We start from the raw sequence: 18,660 nt of genomic DNA on the forward strand, positions 1-18,660 counted from the left end.
AATGCATAAATGGACAAGGAGCAGTGATGCTATGTTGCCCCGCAAAGTTAAATAGCTTTTTAGTTGGTCTGGATTTGCAAATGAAGGAGGAGTATTTGGATGCAGTACCAGAGAGGTTGCATCACTATGGGATGATACCTGAACAGTAGCTGATAATTTTAAAAGTGGAAGAAACTGGGAAGATAGAAATTTTCCCATTCCTCGACACTGATGGCATCCCTGTTACCACGTTCCAAGCCAGTCTCAAACCCATGGCTCTCTTGAATTCAAAGAATGGCACCTTAACTGAGACAGTGGTTAAATCAGTACAGTTAGAACGTGACAAGTCCCATTTAGACCCAGACTAGATAGGAACCAGCAGGCTTTCTTCCCACAACATAAGAAATAGAAGCAAGAGTTGGCCACCAGGTACTTCAAGCCTGCCCGCGGATCTACAATGGCCTCAACATCTTTTCTGTGCCATTTCCCCGTAGTTTAAAAATAGAGAGGTTTGTTACAATTGTACAGGGAGTTGGTGAGGTCTCACTTGGAATAATGTGTATACAATTTTGATGCACTTGCCTAAAAACAGATATAGTAACATTGGAGGCAGTCCAAAGAAGATTCACCAGATTAATTCCTAGGATGAGAGGGTTGTCTTTTCAAGAGCAACTAAGGAGTCTGGGTTTGTATTCCTTTGAATTCAGAAGTGTGAGGGTGACCTTATTCCTTGACCTCATATTTGTCCACCTCCACTTGAGTACTTTTAATGATCCAGCTACCATCAACCTTTGGAGCAGGGAATTCCAGAGATTCACCACCATCTGTGGGATGAAGTTTCTGTGCACCTCAGTTTGAAATGACTAGCACTGTATCTTTTGGCAATGTCCTCTTGTTCGAGACTCTCCCACCAGTGAAAACATCTCACCGTCTATCCTGTCAAGTCCCCTTAGGATCATGTATGTTTGCAAAGGTCACCCCTCACTCTTCTAAACTCCCTAGCTTGCAGATCATTGGGTCCCAGCAACTTGTCCACCTTTAGCACTGTGAGTTTCTCTGATACTGTACCTCCTTATGATTAGGATTTTAGTAAGTTCTACCAAGCAATTTGAAACTGGCCCATCTGATACCTTAGGGATATTTGGAATGATGCAAAATATTTGCTAGCTGCCATTTCTTTGCTGTTATCAATTCATCAGCTTCGCTCAATGGAGGTCCCACCTTTACCTCGGCCTACAGCTTCCTATTTTATATATCCATAAGATTCTGTTTGTTTTTTATGTTGCATGAAAGTTTTCTCAATTCATTTTCTCCCTTCTTATGGACTTTGTAGGTTTTTTTGCTGCTGGATCCTAAAGTCATCCCAGTCCTCTGGTCTACCACTATCCCTTGCCACTTTGTATATCCTGCTTTTCAATTTAACATTGTCGTTGACCCCCTGTGCTAACCATGGATTTGCAACTGTCTCATGGAATCCCTCTTCTTGATTGGGATAAATTCCTGCTGAACCTTCTGGACCAGCTGTTTTGAATATCTGCTGCTGTTATCTACTGACCTGTACCTTAACTTGTTTACCCAGTTCACCTTAGACAACTCCTTATTATTATAATTGACCTTATTTAAGTTGAAGTCAGTGGTCATGGACCTATGTGTTCACCCTCAAACTGTATCTGGAATTCTGTTATATTGTGGTCACTACCCCCTCGGGGATTCTTAAGCACAAGATCCCTTACTTATCCTTCATTACACAAAACCAAATCTAAAATAGCCCATTCCTGGGTAGGTTCTAAATGTACTGGTCTGAAAAGCAATTCCTGATGCACTCTGCAAATTATTCTTTTACGCTACTCTTGCTGGTTTGGTTTGTCTAATCAATATGCAGATTAAAATCTCCCATGATAATTGCAGTTTCCTTCAAACGTGCCACTAGTATTTCCCCAGTTACGGTCTGATTTCTTGAGACTACTCCCTTTCTTGTCTTCCTTCCCTTGCTTTTCATGATTTCAGCCCAAACATCACTATCCACTGCCTTTATTTCACGGCTTAGCACTGTTCTGAAACCTTCCTTGATTAACTGCGCTACCCACCTCCTTTCCCCTTTTGGGACATTGTATACCCTGGAATGTATACCCAGTCCTGGTTCCCAGCAACCATGTTTCAGTAATAGCTAGTGTTGCAGTTAAAGAGGGCTTTAGATTAATATCTCATCTGAAAGGAAGAACACTGCTAGTGCAGCATTCCCTCAGTAATACACTGGGAAAATTGTAGTGCAGCATTCCCTCGGTACTGCACTGGGTCATAGCACAGCATTTCCTTGGTACTGTGCTATGAGAGAGTGTCAGCTTGGATTGAGACTTGAATTTGTGACCTTATCTCAGATCTGTGTGTCTGCACTAAGGCACAGTTGAAATCTAATGTTAATTCAATAATGTGACTGTAGTATCTTCTACTTGGTCTTCATTTTTCTGCATATGCAAAGCAATTAATATTAATTCATCCCTTTCTTTTCAGCTGTCTATACGGATGGCAAGGCCAATTCTGTGATGAGTGCATCCCATACCCTGGTTGTATCCATGGGACTTGCGTGGAGCCATGGAAGTGCAACTGTGAAACCAACTGGGGTGGCCTGCTCTGCGACAAAGGTATGTGTATTCCAAGCTCCTTAGCTTGGGCACTTATGCAGATATAGTTGGAGGTAATTTTAAATGCTAATTAAGTTGGTGACTATACTTATCAGAACATGTTGGAGCACCCTTCTTCCCCAGCTCCCCCAAGTGCCTGTATACACCAGTTGATGTCTGTGTTCAAACAGGCATGTACTAAAAATTCCAGTGTGTTTAAAAACATTCCAGGCTCCTATCTATAGCAGTGATGCCTTAAGCTAGGGCTCATCAATATCAGATAGTCACCAAAAGTTTCAGTAGGGGATTCAGGAAGAGAAACATCTTTACCCAGTGTTCAGAATGTGTAGCTTCCTACCAGAAGACGTTAAGGCAAATAGCATGGATGCATTTACAGAGAAGCTGAATAAATGCATGAGGGAGAAAGGAATAGATGGTTACGCTGAAATAGAGCGAGAGGAGGCTCTAGTGGAACATAAACACTGGCATGGACCAGTTCAGCTAAATGGCCTGTTTCTGTGTACATGTTGTGTAATGTTTATTTAGTGATTTTTGTCACAGATCCACACCAGTATACTGTAGGGAATTTGAATTAATCATGGTGCAAGGCATTTGCAGTGCATTGCCTTGTGCTGTTCTTGCCTCCAGTGAACAGCCTGTGCTTGCCAGCATTTCTCTCAATGCAGGTATGTTTCCAGATGCAAGTCCAGTTTGATTTCTGGAATCTGTATTTTTGTAGTTAGAAATAGTTTAAGTTCCACCCACCCACCATTATAATCTCCCTGAAATTCCAGTGCTGATCTTTTTCCTGTCTTTGAAAAGATGCTGGGACGCTGAAGGTGTCCGATATGTCTAACTGGCCAAGACCTAGAAAGTGCCATGGGACCCTTTGCTTGTTTCATGTGTCCTGTCCCTCAAACCACTTTTGTCAATAGTCTGCCTGGCTTCTTGGATTTAGTAAAATCAAACTACTTCCATTATCTCTGGGCACTATGCCCTACACACTTCCCATCTCTACACAAAGATCAATTTTTTTCTGTTCAAGTCCTTACTGACTACCTTCAGTTTACAATCGTGTTGAGCAAAGGTCATCTGTACCCAAAAAAATTTGAATTTACACATTAAGCAACTTCTAGTGGGATTGGTTTTTCAGTGTAATACGCTGACTGCTGTAATAATGATTCCAGACTTTTAAGAATCGAGCTTAATTTGTCAAAGGACAGTTTGAGGAAAACTATTTAACATCCATGTGATGATTAAACTCTGTAACTGGCTGGTCAGTGATTGATGAGCTCAGGTTGTCCTGGATGCAAGTCGCCACTCGCTTACAGACTCGGTTGGACATCTGGTATCTCAATGTGTGCATGTGGCTTTTGTGTCTGACACTTTAACTCAAAACAATTCTTTTTATTCCTGAAGACTTGAATTACTGTGGAACGCACCATCCTTGCATCAATGGGGGGACCTGTATGAACACAGAGCCTGATGAATACCAATGTGTCTGTCCTGAAGGATATTCTGGCAAGACCTGTGATGTTGGTAAGTGCGTCATAGCTAGGAACCACCTTTGCTCTTATATACAGTGAAGCTCTTAGTTTTGCTAGTATGGTTTATACAAGGGTGCAGGTCTATTAGCTCTGTCATGCTACAGTTGATCTGTGTATAAACAGGGTCATATGATATTGGCAGGCTGACTAATAGCTTTTTTGGGGACGAGGGAGAGGAGAGTGTTGCAGGGGATGAGTGGGAGAAATACTTGTTAGGCAAGTCTGATTCTGCTGTCCCCACATTCACCAGCAAAGGTGAACAGGATGTCTGACATTTTTTTCTCTTGCTCCCCTACCATCTCCAACCGGATCAAAGGTGCTTGGGAAAACTGAAACGCGTCCAGTGCAAGCATAATGAGAACAAAAACAAAAAGTACTTTCAATGTGTGTAAAAAAAAACCGCAATGTGTTTTGCAGGAGTAGTGTGAAGCTAAATTTGGCATTGAACCTCATGAGATATTGGACAGATGACCAGAAAGCTTGGCCAGCGAGAGTGAGATTTTAAGGAGCAACACTTTAGAGAGGAACTTCAAAGCTTTGGGGCTGGAGTGTCTGAAGGCCAATGGTGAAGCAGTTTAAAATTGGGGATTTTCAAGGGGACGGAATTGGAGGAACACAGATCTTGACTACCTGCGTAAATTGGAGATCTGCAGGAGATTACAGGGAAGCAGATGTGTATAGTCCAATGAGCCAATAGTAGATGATGCAAAATTGAGGATTATTGCTGGAAGAATCAAAGGGAAAGTTTGAAGAAATGTTCAATGAGTCAGCAGAACATGGAACACTGTAGCAGAAAGAACTGTTCGGTTGGCATTTGTGAATTTCAGTGGGTATGTATTTGGAAAGAAAAATCTAGAACAATAAAGACAAGGAAATGGGCCTGCACCTAACACCAGCATGATGAGCCAGCGTTGTGACGGTGGCTATCGTAATGTCACTTTTTGGGTTTAAAGCCTTCACTGTTGGTAGCATCTCAGAATTCAGGAAAATGGCCTCCATTGCTCCTGGCTTTATCTAGACTTGGGCGGGAGCAGGGGTTCTTTATCCATGAGTTTCATTCTAACTCTCTGACCTTGTTTCCAGCTGAACATGCTTGTGTATCCAACCCATGTGCAAATGGAGGAACCTGCAGTGAGGTTGAAAATGGATTTGAGTGTCACTGTCCTTCGGGCTGGAATGGAACAATTTGTGCAGATAGTAAGTCCCTACAAGATACTTGTACTTCAGTTGTGACTTTGTGCTTCACAGCACTGTTAGAAACAGAATTTGACACTGAGCCACATTAAGTATTAGGGCAGATGACCAGAAAGCTTGGTCAGAGGTAGATTTTAAGGAACATCTTGAAGGAGAATAGAGAGGAGGTTTAGGAAGGAAATTCCAGACCTTGGGGCCTTGGCAGTTGAAGGCATGTGGTAGAAAGATTTAAATAAAGGATGTCCAAGGCCAGAATTTGTATCTGTAACAGCTGTATTAAATGAGTTTGTGTAGCCACCAGCATCGCTTTGTATTTTCCTATAATTTCTCTCTAGATTTTCCCCAGCAGAATTTTTTTGTTTAAAAAACAGTAGATTTTCACCATAGCTTCATTGCAGTGTTAATGTAAGACTAATTGTGACACTAATAAGAAATGCAAAAATAAATCCGCTCCAGATTTCCCCATGTAGATAAATATGAAAATAATGGTTGTACATGTTCAGGCTACCTGATACAACGTGTCATCCATTAATATTCATAGAAATAAAAACATTTATCTCATAATCATCCCCCTTTCGAGAGAACCTCCCCATCAGTATCCTTTTATAAAGCTTGCATTTGCAGAAGGACTTTGAAGAGCAGAACACTGAAGAGGGAGGAGGAATTATCTGCAATTTCTCACAATTGAAGAGTGTTATTGACCTTCCTGGGGGATTTACACTGCTGCATAGGGCTTTCTCTGAACGGCACCAAAAGATCACCAACTCCACAACATGCTCATTAGACAGCACCAACAGGTTAACAGAGTACACACATACTGGGCGTTAGTAAGGGTTCCCAGCTCCTGGTAGTACTGATTGGAAGCAAGAGTGTTACAACTACCTCTGGCCGCACAAAGTAGAGTTGGGGGTGGGGGGGGTTGGAGCCTCCAAGTTCTAGTTGAGCCCAAACTTTTTGTGCATTCTGCTCCTGTGCTGGAGGTAAAGTTGCAACATAAATGTGGATAAGTGGGGTAGGGGTCAGAGGGTTGAGGAAGAATTGATCCCCAAGATGCACCTCATTTGAAGAAGTTTTTTAGCACAGCTTAGAGTGTCATCTTGTGGTTACCATGTCTTGAAGGTGGTACCCTTGGCACTGAGGTTAATGATTCATCTTCCTTATAGACTTGTTCCCTTAATCAAGCTCCAGTATTTGTCATCTGGCTCTTTATCCTACAGGACAGTGGTTATATTTTTGTGAAGTGGTGAATATGCAGCTTCTGGTTCGTGATGGATGGAGGCGAATTGGTGGGGAGGGAAGTAGGGGAAAAGCCAGAAAATTAGCTTGTACATCTTGTTTTGTAATGAGCTTCTATTTGGAAGCTTTATATTATGGCAAGATTGGGTGAATTCTTGCAGTTAGGAGTTGTACATGTTAAAAGGTTTGCACTGCTCAGATGTTTCCTGTTGAAGCATTGGCATTCATCATAAGGGCATCAAGTTTTGGGCAAAGTTCATGATGGCTTTGGCCAATATGCTCAATGGGTAGGCTTCTATCTTTTCCTTTGAGAAGGAAGGTGTGAACCAATGGATGACCAAGTCTGCCCTCTGAATGACTTTTGGACACAGTTGTGCAATGTTCAAGACCACACCAGATAGTGAGACAGGATGGTGAGGATTGCATTGGAAAGCAGGCAGGTTTCTAGTGTTTAACAACCAACACATCATAATCCCATCATTCAATAAAAAAAAAACACACCATTGCTTGCAAATTCCCCATCAAGCCATACTGTTCCGACTTGGAATTGGAATATTGTTGCCTCTCCCGGTTGCTGGGTTAAAAAGTCAGAATTTGCCCTCGCAGTACTGTGGGTGTACCTACACCACAAGGATTGCTGTATTTCAAGAAGGCATCTTCTCCAGGGTATTTAGGGATGGGCAATAAATGCTGATTTCGCCAGCGAGGCTCACTTCCTGTGAACGGATGAAAAGAATCTTGTCCAATTCTTTAATGCATTGCTTAACTTTCCCAAGGCACTTTGCCTACTGTTCATCGTTTTGTTAGTTAGGCGCATATAGCAGCCAATATTGTGCAGCAAGATCTCAGAAATCGTAATTCAACTTGTTTCCAGTGGTGATGGCCAAAGGAGAAATGTTGGCCCACACTAATATTTCTTCAAATAACACCCTGGAGATGATGGATGGCAAGACCTCGGTTTAGAACAGCTCCTTGGGTATTAAACTATCAGACATAATGTACTCAGTACTCTGGCATTGGTTGGGAGTATACGATCTACTGATGGAGCAGAAGCTGCATTACTGACATTTGTGGGTGACTCAGTAATGGACTGAAGGTATCAAGAAGCATATTCCCCAATCCTTGCATTAGGGCTGATGTGTGTTAATCTCCCTGAATGCTCATGTTAACTTACTTCAAATGATCTTCTCTGTTCATTTTGGTGTCGGGCTGTTTGTAGCATAGAGGTTGAACAATATTCAAAGATTTGTGGAAATTTGTACCTTGCAGTATACTCTATGTTGTGTAATCTGTGAGCAGTACTTGTTTGATTTTCTACATTATTGATGTGGACTCTCTCTCTCTCTCTCTCTCTCTCTCTCTCTCTCTCTCTCTCTCTCTCTCTGAATAGACATAAATGAATGTGTGTCCAGTCCTTGTGCACATGGTGGGACTTGTATTGATCACGTTAATGGATTTAAGTGCATCTGCCCACCGCAGTGGATTGGGAAGACATGCCAGCTTGGTAAGGAGCTACACGTGAGATTCTGCTCTTAAATAAATGGTTCCTAGATAAATCTGCCGGCAGGGCTCCTGGTTACAGATAATATTCTTTAACAGGTAGATTAATTAGAGTTGAGGTAGAAGCCAGCCTGTATCTAATTGAATGGGAAAACATGTTTGAGGGCGCTTAGAGCGCAGGATCTTTCTGCACGATGATTCCAACTTTTGAAAGCAGTCTTGGGGTGTGTGTGGGGTTGGGTTCCTGGAGCTGTGGTGGCTTCGCCTTGGGCAGGGTTGGCATTGCTTCAGTCTGATGCCTTGTTTGGTGGTGGTGCTGAATTTCTTTCCTGAAACCTTAAATTCACTAACTTCTGTTTCCTGTTTTTCAAATTGTGGTGATTGCTGTATTGGGAAACAAAATATATGATCTGCTGCGGAGGCCGGGAAAACATATTAATATCATGAGCAGACACCTGACCCTGTAATAAATTTGAAGTGTTTTCTTTGGATGGGAATCTGGCAGATATCATTGCAAGAGAAACCTTTGCTCCTATGTTAGCTCATCCAGACTTAATTGCATCTTTTAGTGATTTTTATTATGAAGATTATTCAGGTTTATTTTTTCAATTGGCAAACATTCAGATTCCACCATCTCTTTGCAGCCCCTCTTTCCCCATTATCTCCCATTGGATAACTGATGAAGGTTGCAGGCTCGATGTTCTTGGCTCTAACTGTTTCGCTCAGGAGTAATTTTTTAATTCATTCATGGGACATGGGCGTCGCTGGCTGGCCAGCATTTATTGCTCATCCGTAGTCATCTTTGGAGGGCAGTTAAGAGGCAACCACATTGCTGTGGTTCTGGAATCACTGTTAGGCCAGACTGGGTAAGGACAGCAGATTTCCTTCCCTAAAGGACATTAGTGCACCAGATGGGTTTTTCCGACAATTGACAATGGTTTCATGGTCACCAGTAGATTCTTAACTCTAGATATTATTTATTGAATTCAAGTTCCACCATGTACCGTGGATTTGAACTCAGGTCCTCAGAACAAAAACTGAGTTTCTGGATTAATAGTCCAGCGATGATACTACCAGGCCACCCTAATGTCAGGATGCATGTTTTCTACAATCAAGAGTGCTATTCCTTCAGAATACTTTGAGGCTGGGAGTTGTTTTTTTGTTGGCAAGGGTCAGAACCAAGGTAGGTAGATGGAGTTAAGCTACAGGTCTCTCCAATCTAATGGTGTGAGAGGCTGAATGGCCTCATCCTGTTCCTTCTGTACTAGAGTTAGCAAGGTCCGAGCAAAGACCTAACAATCCTGTGCTCAGTGCTATGACCGCAGAGGTCTCGGAGCCCACGCATGGTGATGTGGAGGTGTTGACTTCCTCTGAACTCACACCGATGGGTAGAGCAATGCATGGGTGCTACTGATGAGAAAATGTCACATGGTTAAACAAACTTGAGTCAAAGTATGCTGAACCTGGCTTCAGGTCCCAGTGTTGACCTCTGTTGATATTCATTTTGAATAATGTGACTACAGGAAATGGGTTCTTGGTGATTAATTGTTTGGGTCCTTCTCCAGCTAATCTGCTTGCATGGATTTTAAGCTGCAGTTGCTGACTCTTCCTTTCTTTCTGTGTCTCTCTCTTGCTCTCTCTCCACCCTTTCTCTCCATGTCCTTTCACAGATGCTAATGAATGTGAGATGGAGCCTTGCGTTAATGCTTATTCTTGCAGAAACTTGATTGGCGGATATTACTGTGACTGCCTCCTGGGATGGTCTGGACAGAACTGTGACATACGTCAGTATTCACTTTATATATTCACGTACATGGAAATACACTTTGTACAGTTTTAATGTGTTGTTAATAATTGACTAGTGTTTTTGCAAAGCATAGATGATATGGCGAGTCAGCACAGGTTCACCTCTGCTCCCTTCACTGCTGGGTTCCTCATGGTACAGATCAGTAAGGCCCTCGAGTCACGGTGGCAGTCACTGCCAAAGATATCATGTTGTACATGTAGCGAATTGACTTTGGAACCTTTTTTGTATTCTTGTAGTCTGTGGCAAACCTGCCATGCTTTTAAGTTGGGAGTTTCAGTATTCTGACTCAACATTATGTTCAGCTTAGATGATTTGCAGAGGCGATGCTATTCTCATACGCCACCTATCCTTTGATTAGCAGATGGAGATAGCAGTTTTGATGTTATAGCCGGTCTGTTGGGGAGGCTGCATTGGTTGGAGAGCAGGAGAGAAAGCGGCTGGAAAGTTTGTTCCTGATCATTGTTCTCTTTGGGTGTCTAAGGTCAGGATAGGGCTTGGATGTGACAGCCTCCAATGCCCAGTGACCTGATGACATGCTTTGCCCACCCTCACACATGTTAGTGTGCCTGTATAGACGTGCACTCGGGAGGCTGCCAGGAGTTTCCTTATGTTCCTCAGCACTCAGATTTGTCTCGGGGTTATAGCAGCAGGGAAAGCATGGCGAAAGCTCCTCTCACGGTGCAGAAAGCCCCTCCTTTCATTGGAGGAAATTCAGTTACAGATACGTTGCAGGGGCCTGCATAATTTGATTCTGGGCAAAATATTGCTGTTAAATTTTTATATGTAGGCAGATTGGGAAATGAAAAGGGCGAACAGTGAATCCGATTGAAAGCCCTTATGTGAGTGTCCTTTGTGGCGGTCTTGTGTAATTATGGACTTGTTTCCTCTTCAGATGTCAGTGGCTGCCATGGACAGTGCCAGAATGGAGCAATGTGCAAGGTATGGAAAGGATTATTTTAAATAGAATTACATAGAATGCGCAGTACAGAAACAGTTCTATGTCAGTGTTTATGTAGAATACAAGCTTTCTCCACCCTTAATCATCCCTGCCATCAGCATTCCCTTCAAGGCAATTTTGATTAAATTCACTGCTAGTCTTCCAGTTACATCTCTCCCTTTGGTGTCCACATGTTAGTACAATCACTGTCTTATGAAGAGTAATCTGAAGATTAAACTATAGCGTCCTGCAAATGGCCTGTGTCTGTACATGCAGCAAACCATTAAGGTGTGTCTTACATTTTAGGTTTTGCTGGTAAATGCTGCAAGTTATCTGGCCTGTTCAGGGGTAATTGTGTTTCAGTGTAGTACAGCGTTCTCCCAACTCCCTACAAAGATGACGCACTCTTTGGGATTCCCATCACTGTGTCTGAGAAGAAGCCAGTGTTTCCCAAAGGAATACTGTCTGTACGGAAAAAACATGCGAGAACATCAAATGGTGAATCCTCCAGGTGTTTTTCTCTTTGCTGCCTGGCATGTCTGACACCAGAGAGAGGAAGAAATTCCTGGTCTAATGGGGTTCCTTTCTGTCCTGTTTTTGAGTTGATACCTGATTCTGATTTTCTCTCTGTCTCTCCCTGTCTCTCAGTCATGCCCTGAGTGTCTCAGTTTTGTTCTGTTTGTGTCTAATATTTCCTCTTCTGTCTTTTCCTGGGGTGCTTCGACCAGCACCTCTTGGTGCCTCTCCAAATACCGCCCCCCACCCGTTTTTTTTAAAGCTTATTAAATAGTCACAAGTAGGCTTACATTAACACGGCAATGAAGTTAGTGAAAATTCCCTAGTCGCCACACTCTGGCACCTTTTCAGGTACACTGGTCGTGCTAAATTCTCCCTCAATGCACCCTAACCAGTATATCTTTCGGCCTGTGGGAGGAAACCAGAGTGTCCAGAGGGAACCCATGCAGACTCCGCAGAGACAGCAACCCAAGCTGAGAATCAAACCCAGGTCCCTGGTGCCGTGAAGCAGCAGTGCTAACCTCTGTGCCACCATGCCACCCTCCATTACTTTTTGAAGGTGTTGAGTAACTGTCAGTATTCAGAAAAGCGATCCCTTAACTATGGTTGTCCCTACAGCATTCTGCTTTCTCAGGAATGACTTGGATTTGTATAGCGCCTTCAACGGACACATCAGATTTTTAAAAATGACACCTCTGTAAAGAATTTCGCGGGCTTTTTAACGGTATTTCTGCTTTAAAAGTTAGACAGGAAGTGGGCCGCGGGGCTTTGTGGGAAGGGATTTTTTTGCTGCGCAAAGTATAAAAGGAGGCTTGCTGCAGGCAGAGGAGTGAGAGGGAAGCAGAGTGAGCTGTAAGTGCTTTGGATCACAGGACTTTGGAGAAAAGGGCCAGATAAGTTTAAATTCTTAACTGTGTTTAGAAATCACTAGGAGACTGGGATGGAGGGGCATGTGATGTGCTGTTTCTGTATTATGTGGGAGCTGGTGGACCCCAAGGTCCTTCCCAGTGACCATGTCTACAGTAAGTGCTGGTTGCTTGAGGAGCTCCAGCTCAAAGTAGATGAACTGAACTCTGAACTTCAGACACTGAGGCTCATCAGGGAGGGGGAGTGTAACCTGGATAATGGGGTTCAAGTGAGATTCACACCCCCCTAGACTGGCTAACTCTGAGGGTCAGGAACAAGAGGGTGCTGCTGAGGGGAGTAAGGGGGAGAGAGGAAGGTGGGGGGGAGTGGGGAGAAAGGGTAAGAGGAAGGAGGGGGGGGTGGGGGACCCAAAGGCCTTAGCCCCTGAATCTGCACAACAGGTTTGAGGTTCTTGCTCCCAGTGTGGACAAGAACGAGGGCTGCAAGGTTGATGAGCAAACTGCACATGGTACAATGGTGCAGACACAGGACAAAGGAAGAAGTAAAGAGGAATGTAGTGGTAATTGGGGATAGTGTAGTCAGGGGCATAGACACTGTCCTTTGTGACGACGATAAAGAATACAGAAGGGTGTGTTGTCTGCCTGGTGCTCGGGTCCAGGATGTCTCATCTGGGCTGCAGAGGAACCTGGAGTGGGAAGGTGAGAATCTGATTGTTGTGGTACATGTGGGTGCTAACGACATAAGCAAAATGGGAACTAAGGATCTGCAGAGGGAGTATGTAAAGCTGGGAATGAAATTAAAAAGCAGAACCGACAAGGTGGTTATCTCTGGATTACTACCTGAACCACATGCAGATGGGTGCAGGGTAAATTGGATTAAAGAGATGAATGGGTGGCTCAGGCACTGGTGTGGGAGGAATGGGTTTGAATTTATGGGGCATTGGCACCAGTATTGGGACTGATGGGACCTGTTCAGATGGGATGGTCTTAGTCTGAACCGTGCCGGGACCAGAATCTTGGCAAATCGTATAACGAGGACTGCAGATGTCCCAATAATAAAGGAGTAGCGGGCATGAGAGAGGTTAGTAGCGTTCCTTCAAGTAAGGTCCAGATAAAGGCTGGTATAAAGACACTTTACCTGAATGCACGAAGCATTTGGAACAAAGTGAATGAGCTGATGGCGTAGGTCAGCACAAATGGATATGATCTAGTGGCCGTTACGGAAACATGGTTGCAAGGTGACAGGGACTGGGAGCTGAATGTCCAGGGGTGTCAAGTGTTTAGGAAGGATAGAAGGTAGGAAAAAGGGGGTGGGGTAGCTCTGTTGATTAAGGATAATATCAGGGCGGTAGTAAGGGAAGATATAGGCTCCAAAGAGCAAAACGTGGAATCGTGGGTGGAGATGAGGAATAGTAAGGGGAGGAAGACACTGGTGGGTGTGGTCTATAGGCCCCCAAATAATAACTTAGAGATGGGGTGGGCTATAAACAAGCAAATAAATGTTGCGTGCAGAAATGGAACGGCGATAATTATCTTAATCTGCATATTGATTAGTTGACCCAAGTTGGACGCGGTGGGCTTGAGGAAGAGTTCTTGGAATGCTGTCGGGATAGTTTCCTTGAACAACATGTGATGGAATCTACGAGGGAGAGAGCTATCTTAGATCTGATGTTGTGTAAAGGTACCTCACGAGGTTATTGCAGAAGCTAAGGGGGCATGGAGTTGGGGGTAGGGTGTTAGCGTGGATGGAGGATTGGTTGTCAAATAGGAGGCAGAGAGTGGGGGTTAACGGGTGCTATTCGGATTGGCGGTTGGTGACTAGTGGAGTGCCCCAGGGGTCGGTGCTGGGGCCTCAGCTATTTACCATTTATATAGATGATCTGGAGGAGGGAACCGAGTGTATGGTGTTGAAATTTGCTGATGACACCAAGATTGGTGGAACGGCAAATTGCGCGGAGGGTGTGGAGAGTCTGCAGAAGGATCTAGATAGGCTGGGCGAATGGGCCAGGAACTGGCAAATAGAATTTAATGTTGGCAAGTGCGAGGTGGTCCACTTTGGTAGGAATAATGGTAGGAAGGACTATTACTTACGTGGCGAAAAACTGCAACAGGTGACGGTGCAGAGGGACCTCAGGGCCCTTGTGCATGAGTCGCAAAAACCCAGCCTGCAGGTGCAGCAGGTGGTCAGGAAGGCTAATGGGATGCTGGCCTTCATAGCGAGGGGGATTGAATATAAAAGTAGGGAGGTCTTGCTGCAGCTGTATAGGGCATTGGTGAGGCCACAGCTGGAGTACTGTGTGCAGTTTTGGTCACTGCACTTACGCAAGGATATTTTGGCCTTGGAGGGAGTGCAGAGGAGGTTTACTAGGCTGATACCGGAGATGAGGGGGTTGAGCTATGAGGAGAGGCTGAATAAACTAGGCTTGTACTCGTTAGAGTTTAGAAGAATGAGTGGAGATCTCATTGAGACGTATAAGATGATGAATGATGAATTTAAGGAGAATCCTAAGGCGTTCTATAGGTATGTTAAGAACAGAAGGTTGGTTAGGGCGAGATTAGGGCCAGTTACAGACAGCAGAGGGAAGTTGTGTGTGGAACCGGAAGAGATTGGAGAGGCATTGAACCAATATTTCTCTTCGGTGTTCATGCAGGGGGACATGAATATAGCTGAGGAGGACACTGGGTTGCAGGGGAGTAAAATAGACAGTATTGCAGTTGATAAGGAGAATGTGCTGGATATTCTTGAGGGTTTGAGAATAGATAAGTCCCCTGGTCCGGATGGGATTTACCCTAGGATTCTCTGGGAGGCAAGAGAAGTGATTGCAGAGCCTCTGGCTCTGATCTTCAGGTCGTCGTTGGCCTCTGGTATAGTACCGGAAGATTGGAGGATAGCGAATGTTGTCCCATTGTTTAAGAAGGGGAACAGAGACTTCCCCGGGAATTATAGACTGGTGAGTCTTACTTCTGTTGTGGGCAAGGTTTTAGAAAAAATTATTAGGGATAGGATTTATAGTTATTTGGAGAGTAATGAATTGATTGGAGATGGTCAGCATGGTTTTGTAGCGGGTAGGTCGTGCCTTACTAACCTTATTGAGTTTTTTGAGAAAGTGACCAAAGAGGTGGATGGGGGTAAGGCAGTTGACGTGGTATATATGGATTTTAGTAAGGCGTTTGATAAGGTTCACCATGGTAGGCTTCTGCAGAAAATGCAGATGTATGGGATTGGGGGAGATCTAGGGAATTGGATCAGGAATTGGCTAGCAGATAGGAGACAGAGGGTGGTGGTTGATGGTAAATATTCGTCATGGAGTTCGGTTACGAGTGGTGTGCCTCAGGGATCTGTTTTGGGGCCACTGCTGTTTGTAATTTTTATAAATGATCTGGATGAGGGTATAGTTGGGTGGATTAGTAAATTTGCTGATGACACCAAAGTCAGAGGTGTGGTAGATTGTGAGGAAGGGTGTCATAGTTTGCAGGGAGACTTAGACAGGTTGCAGAGCTGTGCCGAGAGGTGGCGGATGGAGTTTAATGCGGAGAAGTGTGAGGTAATTCACTTTGGTAGGAATAACAGATGTGTCGAGTATAGGGCTAACGGGAGGACTTTGAATAGTGTGGATGAGCAGAGGGATCTAGGTGTATGTGTACATAGATCCCTTAAAGTTGGGAATCAAGTAGATAAGGTTGTTAGGAAGGCATACGGTGTCTTGGCGTTTATTGGTAGGGGGATTGAATTTAGGAGTCGCAGCGTCATGTTGCAACTGTACACAACTCTGGTGCGGCCGCACTTGGAGTACTGTGTGCAGTTCTGGTCCCCACATTACAGGAAGGACATAAAGGCTTTGGAGAGGGTGCAGAGGAGGTTTACCAGGATGTTGCCTGGTATGGAGGGGAGGTCCTATGAGGAGAGACTGAGGGATTTGGGGTTGTTTTAGCTAGAAAGAAGGCGGCTAAGAGGAGATCTTATTGAAACATATAAGATGATTAGAGGTTTAGATAGGGTGGATAGTGATAGCCTTTTTCCTCGGATGGAGAAAGCTAGCACGAGGGGGCATGGCTTTAAATTAAGGGGGGGTAGTTATAGGACGGATGTCAGGGGTAGGTTCTTTACCCAGAGGGTGGTGAGGGATTGGAATGCCCTGCCTGCTGCGGTTGTAAATGCGCCTAGTTTGGGGGCGTTTAAGAGATCCGTGGATAGGTTTATGGACGAAAAGGGATTGGTTTAGGTTAGTGGGTCATTGTTTTTTAACTGGTCGGCGCAACATCGTGGGCCGTAGGGCCTGTTCTGCGCTGTTATGTTCTATGTTCTAATGGGATGGATAGGATAGAGGTGGAGAGACTCTTCCTGCTCAGAAAGGACAGTAGGACTAGGGGGCACAGCCTCAAGATAAAGGGGGGGCGGTTTAGAATGGAGTTGAGGAGGTATCTCTGGAATTCTCTGCCCGTTGAAGTGGTGGAGGCTTCCTCGCTAAGTATTTTTAAGACACGGCTTGATGGGTTTTTGATAAGCGAGGGGATTAAGGGTTATGGGGAGAGGGCGGGAATGTGGAACTGAGACACGACAGATCAGCCATGATCTTATTGAATGGCGGGGCAGGCTCGAAGGGCTAGATGGCCTACTCCTGCTCCTATTTCTTATGTTCTTATGTAACGAGGCAGGTAGAATTAGGGATCTTATTGTGAGGGATCCTCTTGGGAAGAGTGATCATTGTATGGTTGAGGGATCCTTTTGGGAAGAGTGATCATTGTATGGTTGAGTTTTTGATGCAGATGGAGGATGAGAAAGTAGGGTCCCGAACCTGTGTCCTCTGTTTGAACAGAGGGGAGTACGATAGGATGAGACAGGAATTGGCGAATGTAGATTGGGGGCGTAGATTGGTTGGTAGGACGACTGAGGAACAGTGCAGGATTTTTAAGGAGGTTTTTTTGGTACTCAGCAGAAATATATTCTGATGGTAAAGAAGGAAGGTAGGAGAAGGGATAACCAGCCATGGTTATTGAAAGAAATAAAGGAGAGTATTAAATTAAAAGCCGATGCGTTCAGAGTGGCCAGAAGTAGTGGGTGATTAGAAGATTGGGAAAAATTTAAAAATAAACAAAGAATGACTAAGAAGGTGATAAAGGAAAGATAGACTATGAAGCTAAACTAGCACTAAATATAAAAAAGGACAGTAAAAGCTTTTACAAATGTATAAAGAGGAGGAGGCTGGTTAGAGTGAATGTTGGACCCTTAGGGAATGAGAGGGGGGATTTAGCGGTGGGAGATGAGGAAATGGCTGAGGCTTTAAATAAGTTTTTTGCCTCGGTCTTCACGGAGGAGGACATGAATAGTTTGCCAGATCTTAAAGATAGAAGGATGGAAGGAGTTGAGGGCCTGAATGCGATTACTGTCACTAGAGAGGTAGTGCTTGATAGACTAATGGGACTGAAGGTGGACAAGTCCCCAGGACCGGATGGAATGCATCCCAGGGTTCTGAAAGAAATGGCAGAGGTGATAATGGATGCCTTAGTAATTATTTACCAAAATTCGCTGGATTCCAGGGAAGTGCTGGAAGATTGGAAAACGGCTAATGTTATGCCTCAGTGTAAAAAAGATAGACAAAAGGCAGGGAATTATAGGCCGGTTAGTTTAACGTCTGTAGTCGGAAAAATGCTCAAATCCTTCATCAAAGAAGAAATAGCGAGGCACCTAGAAAAGAATGGTTTGATAGAGCAGGCGCAGCACAGATTCGTTAAGGGGAAGTCGTGTTTGACGAATTTATTGGATTTCTGAGGATGTGACTAGTGCAGTGGACAGAGGGGAACCGGTGGATGTGGTGTTTTTAGATTTTCAAAAGGCGTTTGATAAGGTGCCTCATAAAAGGTTGCTACAGAAGGTTAGGGTGCACGGAGTTGGGGGTAAGGTATTAGCGTGGATAGCGGATTGGTTGTCTAATAGGAAGCAGAGAGTTGGTGTCAATGGGTGCTATTCTGATTGGCGGTTGGTAACTAGTGGAGTGCCGCAGGGATCGGTGCTGGGGCCTCAGCTATTTACCATTTATATAGATGATCTGGAGGAGGGGGCTGAGCGTAGGGTGATGAAATTTGCTGATGATACGAAGATGAGTGGAAAAGCAAATTGTATGGAAAGTCTGCAGAGGGATCTAGATAGGCTGAGCGAGTGGGTGAGGACCTGGCAGATGGAGTATAACGTTAGCAAGTGTGAGGTTATCTACTTTGGCAGAAATAATAGTAGGAGGGATTACTATTTAAAGGGCAAAAAGCTGCAGCATGCTACGGTGCAGAGGGACCTGGGGGTCCTTGTGCACGAGTCGCAGAAACCCAGTCTGCAGATGCAGCAGGTGATCAAGAAGGTGAATGGAATGCTGGCCTTTATAGCGAGGGGGATAGAATATAAAAGTAGGGAGGTCTTGCTGCAACTGTACAGGGTATTGGTGAGGCTGCAGCTGGAGTACTGTGC

The 18,660-nt window shown here is 44.3% G+C and overlaps 1 protein-coding gene across 3 annotated transcripts in view; it reads left to right on the forward strand.

Moving 5' to 3' along the window:
* The window catches only part of jag2b (jagged canonical Notch ligand 2b), a 182,872-nt gene that overhangs the window by 129,194 nt on the left and 35,018 nt on the right, over positions 1-18,660 (forward strand). For 2 of the 3 annotated variants that reach the window (XM_080202173.1, XM_080202175.1), the window contains 6 exons: positions 2,491-2,621; positions 4,020-4,139; positions 5,231-5,344; positions 7,968-8,081; positions 9,748-9,861; positions 10,777-10,823. In XM_080202173.1, the coding sequence (XP_080058299.1) occupies positions 2,491-2,621; positions 4,020-4,139; positions 5,231-5,344; positions 7,968-8,081; positions 9,748-9,861; positions 10,777-10,823 (640 nt within the window). The remainder of the gene's footprint in view (positions 1-2,490; positions 2,622-4,019; positions 4,140-5,230; positions 5,345-7,967; positions 8,082-9,747; positions 9,862-10,776; positions 10,824-18,660) is intronic. The other variant, XM_080202174.1, reaches the window with a different exon arrangement.

The sequence above is a fragment of the Carcharhinus amblyrhynchos genome, chromosome 14 (genome assembly GCF_965287045.1).
Source record: "Carcharhinus amblyrhynchos chromosome 14, sCarAmb.v2.hapA, whole genome shotgun sequence".
Lineage (NCBI taxonomy): Eukaryota > Metazoa > Chordata > Chondrichthyes > Carcharhiniformes > Carcharhinidae > Carcharhinus > Carcharhinus amblyrhynchos.